This window comes from Oncorhynchus mykiss, chromosome 3 (genome assembly GCF_013265735.2).
Source record: "Oncorhynchus mykiss isolate Arlee chromosome 3, USDA_OmykA_1.1, whole genome shotgun sequence".
Taxonomy (NCBI): Eukaryota; Metazoa; Chordata; class Actinopteri; order Salmoniformes; family Salmonidae; genus Oncorhynchus; species Oncorhynchus mykiss.
In genome coordinates, this window is record NC_048567.1 from 30,897,433 (window position 1) to 30,909,535 (window position 12,103).

Here is a 12,103-nt window from a genome sequence, read left to right on the forward strand (position 1 = left end):
CAGAAATTGTCCAATTCACTTAAAGTGAGCATCTCTGGTCATCCCTACTGCCTCTGATCTGGCGGCCTCACTAAACACAAATGCTTAATTTGTAAATTATGTCTGAGTGTTGAAGTGTGCCCCTGGCTATCTGTCAATAAAAAAATAACATGGTTCTGTCTGGTTTGCTTAAAATAAGAAATTTTAAATGGTTTATACTTTTGATACTTAAGTACATTTTAGATATTCCATTGACTTTCAATACCTAAGTATATTTAAAACCAAATACTTTGACTTTTACTGAAGTAGTATTGTACTGGGTGACTTTCACTTGTCATTTTATATTAGGAAATATTTCCTTTTACTCAAGTATGACAAGATGCTGGGGACAATAAAAGGCCACTCTAAAATGTGCAGTTTTGTCACAACACAATGCCACAAATATCCAACATTTTAAGGGAGTGTGCAATTGGCATGCAGACAAAAGGAATATCCACCAGAGCTGTTGCCGTGGAATTGAATCTTCATTTCGCTACCATAAATGACCTCCAACGTCGTTTTAGAACATTTGGCAGGATGTCGAACCAGCCTCAACCGCAGACCACGTTTAACCATGCCAGCCCAGGACCACCACATTCGGCTTCTTAACATTGGACCTTTGAGAAGTGGTTTTTTGCAAAAAAGAAAAGCTATTTTCCCATTTTAATGGAAATCTAATTTACTTATATTTTGCCGATAAATTATTTGATATTGATTTAAAAACGTCTGCATTTGGCATTTAATTAATATCCAGGCTGGCTTTGTGATATTTGGTGCGTGACTGCTTTGCATACGGCCTGGAACGCGGCCGCCATTTTTGAGCTGTGCGTTTTAGTAGCCATAGGCTACGTCAGAGTGCCAAATTACTGATGGCGCAGGAGGCGGACATAATGATTAATTATCACGACGGATTCGAAAAATTAGACCGGAAAAACAGCCGTTATCCTTATTGTATCGTTTGGACACCTATTCCAATACTGTCGTGAGTAGCCACTTTTCCGGTTGTTTTCTTTTGCTCTCACCATCTGAAATGGAGACACTATTTACGTGACAGATCATGTTGATAGCCTACATGACCATTGATGTTTATCACATCGTTTTAGCTTGCATTATAGCTAGTAAATTTCCAAATACTATGTGGGCTGGAATTAAAACGCCCATACCGTTAGATGCCTTATAATATACGCGCACTCTTTATTCCCAGGACCCCCCAATACAGTGCTGTACCTCTGTTTTGTTCAGGTGGTTGCTCCCCTTCATTGGTCACATGGGGATCTGTACTTCTGCAGGCGTGATAAGAGACTTCGCTGGATCGTACTTAGTGTCTGTGAGTATATGCAGATCATGCATTATGACAGTAGGCCTACAGCTTTATGTGCATAAGCCTAATATTATTGGACCATCTGTTTTGTGATAGTTCCTCAACATTTCCCATCTTTCCTTTCAGGAAGATAATATGGCCTTTGGAAGACCAACAAAGTAAGTTGGCTTTGTTCGTTCAATGCTTGGAGCTAGGCCTGGCGTATTGTGCTCAAAATTGACATGCAGGCATTGCGGTTATGTGGTAAGGTATCTGCAGCATTGCTTGTCTCTTAACAGGTACTGGAAGCTTGATGTTGATAAGGTGTGTGGCACTGGCTCAGCTGCCTGGGACAAAGCGGTGCACGATGCATCGGAGGAGTACAAATGCAGGCCGGTATGAACATCGACAGTGTCATAATAAGACAGACAGGAAGGTCTAGTAGTGGAATTATATTTCTTTCCTAGGTTCTAATGAACATCTTCAGGTAAGGCCTATTGCAAAGGGTAAATATGTACATGTTTTGTACAGTAATTGTAAAGGCCCATTGGAGCGATAGTGACAAAAATGCCTAGAGTTAGACTTGACTAGCCTTCTTCCTCTGTCTCTTGTAGCACAACCTCTGCTGTGATAACTGCCACTCCCACGTGGCCCGGGCCCTCAACCTCATGCGCTACGACAACAGAACGTCCTGGAACATGGTCAACCTATGCCTGCAGACTCTTATCCATGGCAGGCATGTCAGGTGAGATACCATGCAATCATGCAATGAAGAGGTACTCTACTTTATGTAACAGAGTATGCTCATTCCTGTCCTAACCAAGGCACGAACACAGAATCTTCTGTACAACAATACTTGCCACTCACAAAGCATCATTCTGACTGACCAATCACTCTGTGTGTGTGAGTTTCCTCTGGATCATTTGACTAACTGGTGTGGGAAGGACTAGAATCAGACATGCTGATGAAATGGGCAGAATCAAACTATGCAACACCGGTCTGTATTGCAAAACAGCATCACCGAGTCTGAACAAGCAAGCATGCACCTGGCAGCAGACAACGCTCTGCAGGAGGGACAGAGGAGCTCCAGACACGGGGAAACATATGCGGTTGAGAAACCCCCTCATTATTCTCCCCCGACCCACATAGGGAGCTGGCGTCACTGCTTTGTGCAGCCTGCACATTATCGTCCGAGGGCGCCACGTCCTTCAACAGTGGGGCAGCGTGTAATTCATCATTGCCAGATGTGGCCCCTGCATCACCACATCAACTCTCTGCTGGGGCTCCCACTGCTGGATCGGGGGGACAGGGGTGGAGGACAGGGTAGAGGACGGGGAGGGAGTGAGGGGAAGGGAGTGGGGTAAACCTCGGAGATAAGAGAGTTGGTCTGCCCTCAGTGCCCTGTGTGTAATTTACACAGGCTTCGGGGAAATTGAACTGACTGCACATCCTTACCTGTCCCTGTATACTGCCCTACAAAAGGCAAAGGCGACCCTCAAGCATTTTTCCCGCCATAAAGGGAATAAATAAATCTAAATAAAAAAATATGACTGTGTAGATTCTACAATCTAAATGTGTTTATGCAACACTCTTTGTTTTTTCTGTTTGACTTTGAATGGTCATTTATTTGACTTAGGGGGTCATAGGTCAAATCAGGGGTCATGGTTGAATGCATAAAAAATTACTTCAGAATAAGATACTACATCAGTGCATTATCACTTATCTACCTACAACATATGTGTCTGGACAACAAATAAAAGTTTAAAGACATTTTTCTCAGTTTCACTGTTGCGTTGAGTTTCACTGCTCTTTGTATGGCAGAGTGGGTAACCACAGTCAAAACATGGTGGAACAAAGCCCAAGTGCAGTAACTTCAGTTACTGCTGATTTTACTTAGAAGTTTGCAGTAATTACAAAATCCAACTCAAACTTTCTATGAAACAGAACATAATTGGTCCAGGTCACTTTGTCACAAGATAAAACAGATACTACAAAGCCTGATTTCAGTCTTAACTAAATTTTGACCAAAAAAAAGTGTAGTTCCTGCGTTTTGCCTTTGTAGGGCAGTATAGATTACAAATGTCTTTAGTATGTGTTTTTGACCAACGGCTGAAATGTGAAGATTTAATGACTGTCATTACTACTCTCACTGTGCTTTCTCTCTCTGTCTGTGTCCTTCCCTAGCTGTGTGTCATTCCTCAAGACCTGGCTGCCCTTCCTCATGCTGACTGGAGCCCTCGTCACCTTCATCCTAACACTCAACCTGCACTGACCACACAAGGGAGGGGGCGATGGAGGAGGGGAGAGATAATACAAGGGATTTTCCTGCTCAGTTGTAATCATGAAAGTGAATGAAGAAGAGGAATGTTCCGATGGGACACTTCTTTGTGCAGTACTAATATCCACACTCTCCGACATCCATCAGAAAGGTGTCTCATGAGGGCAGTTATGGCCAGCTGTTCTGGCTTGTTTTGAAGTACCTTTTACTCGATAACAGAAAGGAATGTCGTATAAATGAATGTTTGGCTTGGGATAGTCATAACCATAAATATAGAACTGATATAGCGTCTGCTAAATGACAATAATTGGAACGGAAATATATCGTCTATGGTCATAAATTCATACTGGTCTCTTACTGAACCCCATTTAACCAGTATAATAACAGCTCAACATCATTTTACTTTGTAATTGTTTACTGTATTTTATCAGACAGTATTTGTTCATGCAATACTGTAAGTTCTCTGAAGCAACATGCTCAGGAATGTTAATATACTGTACAGTAGTACATAATCATGACCAAGCATTTGATAGAATTACAGTAATTATGGGCAATAGGCTATACCATATAGGCTAGTAAAGTTAAAACAAATTGTATTTGTCATGCTTCGTAAACAACAGGTGTAGACTAACAGTGAAATGCTTCCCATCAATGCAGAGAAAAATCAAATATATACATAATAGAAAGGTAATAATAAATACACAGTAACGCTAACCTTTCTATATATACATGGGGTAGCAGTACAGAGTCGATGTGCAGGGGTACGAGGTAATTGAGGTAGATATGTACATATAACTAGGAATAAAGTGACTAGGCAACAGGCTAGATAATAAACAGTTGTAGCAGCATATGTGATGAGGCAAAAAGGGTCAATGCAGATAGTTAACCAAATAACTACCCAGACTATTTAGCTAAACTATTAAACAGTCTTATGGCTTGGGGGCAGAAGCTGTTCAGGGTCCTGTTGGTTCCAGACTTAATGCAGCGGTCCTACCGCTTGCCTTATGGTAGCAGAGAGAACAGTCTATGACTTGGATGGCTGGGGTCTTTAACTGCCTGTTATTGAGGGCGGCACGTAGCCTCGAGGTTAGAGCGTTGGGTTTCGAATACCGGATCCACAAGGTGAAAAACAAACACACTTGTGTGTAGCAGGACAAATATATGCACCGCCCAAATTATGTGTTATTTATTGGAACAAATATAAATAAATGTACATATTATGCATAGACGGCTTGTTCATTGTTTATAAACTGTTAAATCATATCACACAAAGACACCACAGAGGTCGACTTCTGTGTAGTATAATATTATTAGCGCCTGTGCCTTTAAAAGACGTTCACTGTTCACTGTTCTCTCCTTGATTCTGCGCCGGTATTTAAACTCTAGCTAACAATTCGCCGGTCCTGTTGATCAGCAGATGAAACATCCCTCTCACTCAATGCAGACACAAACCATTGGGCTATCATGCGGCACCATCTAAAGAAAGGCTAACTAACACCTCATACCGGAATCTGAGTTTTTTTGTGCATGATAGGGCGTAATATGACTCACCATCACCTTCTGCATATTCTGGTATTTATCAGTTTATAACTTTTCTGTTGAGTTATGCATAATTTGGTGATTATTGTACTTTTTGGTGCGCTACTCTGTGCGCTCCACCAGTGCTTGGAATGCCCATCAGGCTGCCGATGCTTTGCTGACACGCGCACAGTGAAATGCGTCTCCAAGGACCTTCGCGCCATACCACAAGATATTCCAGGATACACAAGGAATGTGATCATCACAGGAAATAATATATTCAGAATTGGATCAGAGACGTTTCAAGAACTGAAAAATGTCACCACCATCATTTTGAGCAACAATGGGTGAGTAAATATTCTCATCAAAGATAATTGTTTTCTGAGGCATCACTACTGCGCTCTAGTGACTGCTTGTAGCAGGTCTGGCGTCAGCAAGCTGACTCTGGTCGCCAGTTGTACAGTGTTTCCGCCGACACATTGGTGCGGCTGGTTTCCGGCTTAAGTGAGCAGTGTGTCAAGAAGCAGTGCGTCTTGGCAGTGTCGTGTTTTGGAGGACGCATGGCTCTCGACCTTCGCCTCTCCTGAGTCCGTACGGGAGTTGCAGCGATGGGACAAGACTGTAACTACCAATTGGATATCACAAAATTGGGGAGAAAAAGCGGTAGAAAAAATATATATAAATAAAATAAAGGGTATTGTATTCTTGCCCTTGCAGAGATTAAAATTTTCAAAGATTGAGGCATTTGTATTTACTTGACTATACATTTCTGAAGCTTTGAGTTAAGATTCTAAACTACAACAAAATTATTTTTCCATGTGCTCCTGAATGTCATCACACCAATTTATGAAATATTTAGATACCTCTATTTGAGCATGACAATAATTCCGCAAACATTACTTCTAAGTCCAATAATCGGTTTGGGGACTGTAAACATGGACCATCTGTCTTCCCAGGATCACAGAGGTTGCGTCCCACAGCTTCTCTACCCTTTCTTACCTGCGCTACCTGGACATGAGCTGCAACCATCTCGCTCTCATCCACCCTGAAGCACTCAACATCCCAGGGAGTCCTCTAAAGGAGCTCAACCTCAACCGCTCCCTGTATAACTACACCTCACTGACTGATCTCACCACCGCACTGCGCTGGGGAGGCCTAGGAGGGCTGCTCAGCCTAGACCTCTCTGGGAACTGCCTGGTCTTCCTACCCCCAGGGATGTTCTCCCACCTCCCCAGCCTGCAGCACCTCCTCCTGGGTAACAACTCCCTAGCATCAGTCTACAACGGCACCTTCTTTGGCCTGCGCCGCCTGGAGCTGCTCGACCTGACCCGCAACTCTTTCAGGGTGTTCGGAAGCGATGCTCTGGGGGAGCTGGAGAGGCTGGTGCAAGCCCCCCGCATCCTGCTGAGCCACAACCCCTATGTCTGCACATGTGAGATCCAAGACTTTGCCGTGTGGCTCAAGAGCTCCCGGGCTCAGGTGGGGGATGCAGAAGCCCTGACCTGCGCCTCACCATGGGAGTTTCAGAACAGGCCCCTGCGGGCGCTCGGGGTCCAAGTTGTCGGATGCCATGCCACTTCACCACCTCTGGTCGGAATCAGAGACGAGGTGGACAACCTCTCCCTGCAGACCTCCTATGTCCTCCTGGGTCTGGTGCTGGGCTTTGTGGGCATGGTCTTCCTCTTTGTGCTCTACCTCAACCGGCAAGGTATTAAAAAGTGGGTGGTGGAGACGCGAGATGCCTGCCATGACGTGTTGGAGGGGTATCAACACCGCTATGAGATCGACACTGACCCACGCCGGGAATACCTCTCAAAAGACGTCAGAGTCGAAGACAAGCCACCGACAAACGGTAGTTTTGGACAAGCTCACTCAGATAACCGCTTATCACAGCTACCCACTGACACCTGTTTAGTTCAGATCTCCTCAGACACACAGGTCAAGCCAGGCTCCATCTCGGTGGATTTGTGATTCCACATTCCCTGGAATGGAACTGGACTGGAGTGAACTTGCATTCAGGGTTGGGTAGGTTACTTTCTAAAGGTAATCTGTTACAGTTTAGTTACCTGTCCAAAATTGTAATCAGTCATGTAACTTTTGGATTACCCAAACTCTAATGTAATCGGATTACTTTCCCCTTATTAGAAGTAGTCAAAAAAGGATCAACACACACGTGGTCTCTGACTTGTGGTCACACTCGCTCAGGTGGAACAAACTTAAACCTGTGCTTTTATCAATGCTGAATTAAATGTAATTGAGAAAACAGAAAACATCCTTTCTGAATTTGAAAGTAATCCAAGAATTAATCATCTAGTTTTTTTTCTGTAATCTGATTACAATATTTGTTTGCTGGTAACATAACTGATTACAAGTACAGTGCCTTGCGAAAGTATTCGGCCCCCTTGAACTTTGCGACCTTTAGCCACATTTCAGGCTTCAAACATAAAGATATAAAACTGTATTTTTTTTTGAAGAATCAACAACAAGTGGGACACAATCACGAAGTGGAACGACATTTATTGGATATTTCAAACTTTTTTAACAAATCAAAAACTGAAAAATTGGGCGTGCAAAATTATTCAGCCCCCTTAAGTTAAATACTTTGTAGCGCCACCTTTTGCTGCGATTACAGCTGTAAGTCGCTTGGGGTATGTCTCTTATCAGTTTTGCACATCGAGAGACTGAATTTTTTTCCCATTCCTCCTTGCAAAACAGCTCGAGCTCAGTGAGGTTGGATGGAGAGCATTTGTGAACAGCAGTTTTCAGTTCTTTCCACAGATTCTTGATTGGATTCAGGTCTGGACTTTGACTTGGCCATTCTAACACCTGGATATGTTTATTTTTGAACCATTCCATTGTAGATTTTGCTGCTGCCACCACCATGTTTGACAGTGGGGATGGTGTGTTCAGCTGTGTTGCTTTTACGCCAAACATAACGTTTTGCATTGTTGCCAAAAAGTTCAATTTTGGTTTCATCTGACCAGAGCACCTTCTTCCACATGTTTGGTGTGTCTCCCAGGTGGCTTGTGGCAAACTTTAAACAACACTTTTATGGATATCTTTAAGAAATGGCTTTCTTCTTGCCACTCTTCCATAAAGGGCAGATTTGTGCAATATACGACTGATTGTTGTCCTATGGACAGACTCTCCCACCTCAGCTGTAGATATCTGCAGTTCATCCAGAGTGATCATGGGCCTCTTGGCTGCATCTCTGATCAGTCTTCTCCTTGTATGAGCTGAAAGTTTAGAGGGACGGCCAGGTCTTGGTAGATTTGCAGTGGTCTGATACTCCTTCCATTTCAATATTATCGCTTGCACAGTGCTCCTTGGGATGTTTAAAGCTTGGGAAATATTTTTGTATCCAAATCCGGCTTTAAACTTCTTCACAACAGTATCTCGGACCTGCCTGGTGTGTTCCTTGTTCTTCATGATGCTCTCTGCGCTTTTAATGGGCCTCTGAGACTATCACAGTGCAGGTGCATTTATACGGAGACTTGATTACACACAGGTGGATTGTATTTATCATCATTAGTCATTTAGGTCAACATCGGATCATTCAGGGATCCTCACTGAACTTCTGGAGAGAGTTTGCTGCACTGAAAGTAAAGGGGCTGAATAATTTTGCACGCCCAATTTTTCAGTTTTTGATTTGTTAAAAAAGTTTGAAATATCCAATAAATGTCGTTCCACTTCATGATTGTGTCCCACTTGTTGCTGATTCTTCACAAAAAAATACAGTTTTATATCTTTATGTTTGAAGCCTGAAATGTGGCAAAAGGTCGCAAAGTTCAAGGGGGCCGAATACTTTCGCAAGGCACTGTACATTTAAAAAAAATCAGATGTCATATAATCAGTTTCTGCCCAACCCTGCTCACATTTGTGAGGGACTTATCTGTATCATGCATTTCTGTACAATGTGTTGAATATAATTACATCACTAATGTAAGCATAAAACTGCAGAACAGTTATGCTATTTAATGGAGAGCCTATTTTAAGTGTGAACTGCCGGGCTCGTTGTACCTGCATAGCCTTGATACCTCTTTTACTGTGGCCACATTTTTACTGACTTGCATAGATTGAACCAAGTTGCCATCTGTCTTTGGTGTTGTATGTATTATTTTATAATACTTTGTGGGTCTTATTGACATATCTAGATGGAAACAAAGCAATATTGCCTATCTGAAGGGTCTTGACTGCAAAACTAACCTTGAATGTCTACTCTTTTGGGAAGATTGAATGATTCCACACTGCACTAAGTCATCTTTTCGTCATTAACTGACTTTGTAAACAGACGTGACAGGGCAAGAAAGAAAGGGCACATATTTCCAGAGTGCAGAAGTGACATGGTATTGAAGTGATGAAGCAGGATCTCGTGTGGTGTATAAACTCATGTGCATAATTTACCCGTGTTAAGTAAGATAATTTAAATGAAACAATTGTAAAAACCCCTTTGTGCTGCTCAATAAACCATTTTTTCCTAAATGTTATCCAAATCATATTTGCAGTAAGTTTCCATTCACTCTTAAATTAACTTTACAAATCTACAGGAAACTCTTGGGAATGACACTTCTCCCGTTTCCCCCTTCTGTTACTAAGTGTAGTGCTGGGGGGGGGGGGGGGGGGGTGATGATGATTAAGTGTGTCTGTAGGGGGAAAGTGGAACAAGATGAAGGATGCTAGACAGAGTTGCACCTGCTGGCTCTGCAGGCAGCGGTGCATCTCTCTATCCTGTGTGCGAGTTTATTTGCAGGACTTTCTACCTAATGATCGCTATTGATCAAAGCAGCACTGACAGTAGATATTCATCCCCACCACGTTTCAACTGGCTCTGGTCTGTGTGAGTTTATCTATTCAGTGATCTTATGATATCGCACTGAATGATGTCTGATATGTTGTTGTAGTAACGTAAAGTGCAAATCGTTTTATAGATTGATCTTTTTTTTTTGCCGTTTTTTTATCATCAATAACCCCAGCAAGGTCTTACATGCACTCTACTGAAGACAGTAAATGGGCTGGGATTCACCATGCACTGAGTAAGGTTAAAGCCAGTCCTCTGATTACATGCTCATGGAGCAGAAGAGGCAGCGCATTCCTCCCGGCTCACTCATTATTTGTTGGAAGAGAGGGGCATAACCTACAGAAAGTCAGCACAAAACAAAGGAGAGGAGATATAAGGTTCGTATGCTCGAAACAAACGTGACCTGGAAGCGTTTCAATGATTTTAAGTGACTGATGAGCCCATGTTTTGCTCTATGCTTTTTGAATTGAAAACAGAAATCTAACCCTAACCCTCTTTTTCAATGTGTACTTCGCTATTGACAAAGGACTTTGACGTTTGCCTCCGAAATGAAGTTTGTCAGTACTGTTATCTGGATGGGTGTTTTTTTATTTACAGATTTCTAGGCAGTTTGTGATACCCTGGTGCCCCCCTTGATCCTGAAGCAATGGGCCAGCACCCCTCCTATCAACATAGACACACAGCCAGCTCTGAGAAATATCTACAAACACTGGACAATGACACAGGCCACCATCGGATAAAGATCTCACCATACCATCAGAGATGCTTATACACCCAGGTTTGGAGCCATGTTTGGAGAACCTCTTACCCGACTAACTGAGCTTGGGAGTGGGGAGAGCGCAGGATCGAGCAAAACCCTTAGATATTGAGGGTCAGAATTTCAAGACCTTTTATACTAGATAGTATTTTATCCAGATTACCAATATGGGGCATCATTCATTCTGATTTGACATTTTTTTAATACGACTTTTGATAATAAAATATACTTTTTGTTTGCACTAAATTGTGTGCTAAATTTTAGGTTTTAAATGACTTCTAAAAAAAACAGTTTGAGGCATTAGGATAGTATAAGGAAAACCTTCAATATAATAAAATAAAAAAGGAAATGAAATGAATAAAATGATTGAACGGTCTATTTCCATGTATAATCCTCATTATATCTATTTATTTATTTGTGTATTTTATTTTCTATTTCAGCATTTATTTTCCAATTGATCAGTCTAGGATATTTATTTATTTGTGTGTTGCTTCTTCTATTTATCTATCTCATTTCCACGTTTAATTATGTCTCGACTGATATGTATTTATTTAAAGTGACACTGGGTGTTCCATATCTCTGATGCTACTCATATCAGCAGATCTCTGGTCAGATACTTTGCAAATTGCGCCGACTACTGGATGATAAATATGTCATATGAATAGATATCCGGCTGGTGGCCAACACACGGAGGAAACGGACGTGGAGCTTGAATACGAGGGTGGTGAAATAAAGGATGAGTGGACATAATGTGATCTTAATTACCTCCACTAACCGGTACCCCCTGTATATAGCCTCGCTATTGTTATTTTACTGCTGCTCTTTTGTTATTATATATAAATATATATATATATATATATATTTTTACTTATCTATTTTTTACTTAACACTTATTTTTCTTAAAACTGCATTGTTGGTTAAGGGCTTGTAAGTAAGCATTTCACTGTTGTATTCGACACATGTGACTAATAAGATATTTTTTGAGACAGCAAATTGACAGCAAGAACATCATGATTTCAAACCTAGCTTACATGTGTAGACAATCCCGTGTCTTCAAATGTTAAAATCACTTGGAGCTGATTTCCTGGTGTTTTTACAGTCTTATGTTCAACAATGAAAAAATTCCACACACATTACAAATCCTTGCAAGCTCCTGCACGTCACTTCTAACTGACACCTTTGCTAACAGGTATTGTGTCAATTTATAACTTGCACAAGACAGTTCACAGAATTGTACAATTTTTAAGAAATGTTGGCAATTTATTATTTACTACATTTAGCTAACATTAGATAGTTCATCCAGAGATTCTTACCTTTGCCTTGATTCGGCAGTCTCGTCCAGATCATCATGGCATTTGTAGTTTATGGTAGCCACATTAGAAGCTAATTAGCATTTCATTTTGGGGAGGTAAATACAGGCGAATATATTGATCA

General features: G+C 41.7%; 2 protein-coding genes across 2 annotated transcripts; both read left to right on the forward strand.

Moving 5' to 3' along the window:
* The first annotated feature begins 645 nt into the window (after positions 1–645).
* On the forward strand, positions 646–4,820 carry LOC110518231 (transmembrane protein 222). Its single transcript, XM_021595901.2, has 6 exons — positions 646–1,000; positions 1,261–1,345; positions 1,466–1,497; positions 1,618–1,714; positions 1,933–2,063; positions 3,503–4,820. The coding sequence occupies exons 1-6, from the start codon at positions 888–890 to the stop codon at positions 3,588–3,590; spliced, it is 546 nt and encodes a 181-aa protein (XP_021451576.1). The 5' UTR covers positions 646–887; the 3' UTR covers positions 3,591–4,820.
* A 142-nt stretch (positions 4,821–4,962) lies between these two features.
* Positions 4,963–7,535, forward strand: LOC110518221 (trophoblast glycoprotein-like). The gene is made up of 2 exons (XM_021595890.2): positions 4,963–5,461; positions 6,071–7,535. The coding sequence occupies exons 1-2, from the start codon at positions 5,202–5,204 to the stop codon at positions 7,083–7,085; spliced, it is 1,275 nt and encodes a 424-aa protein (XP_021451565.2). The 5' UTR covers positions 4,963–5,201; the 3' UTR covers positions 7,086–7,535.
* Positions 7,536–12,103: the final 4,568 nt, after the last annotated feature.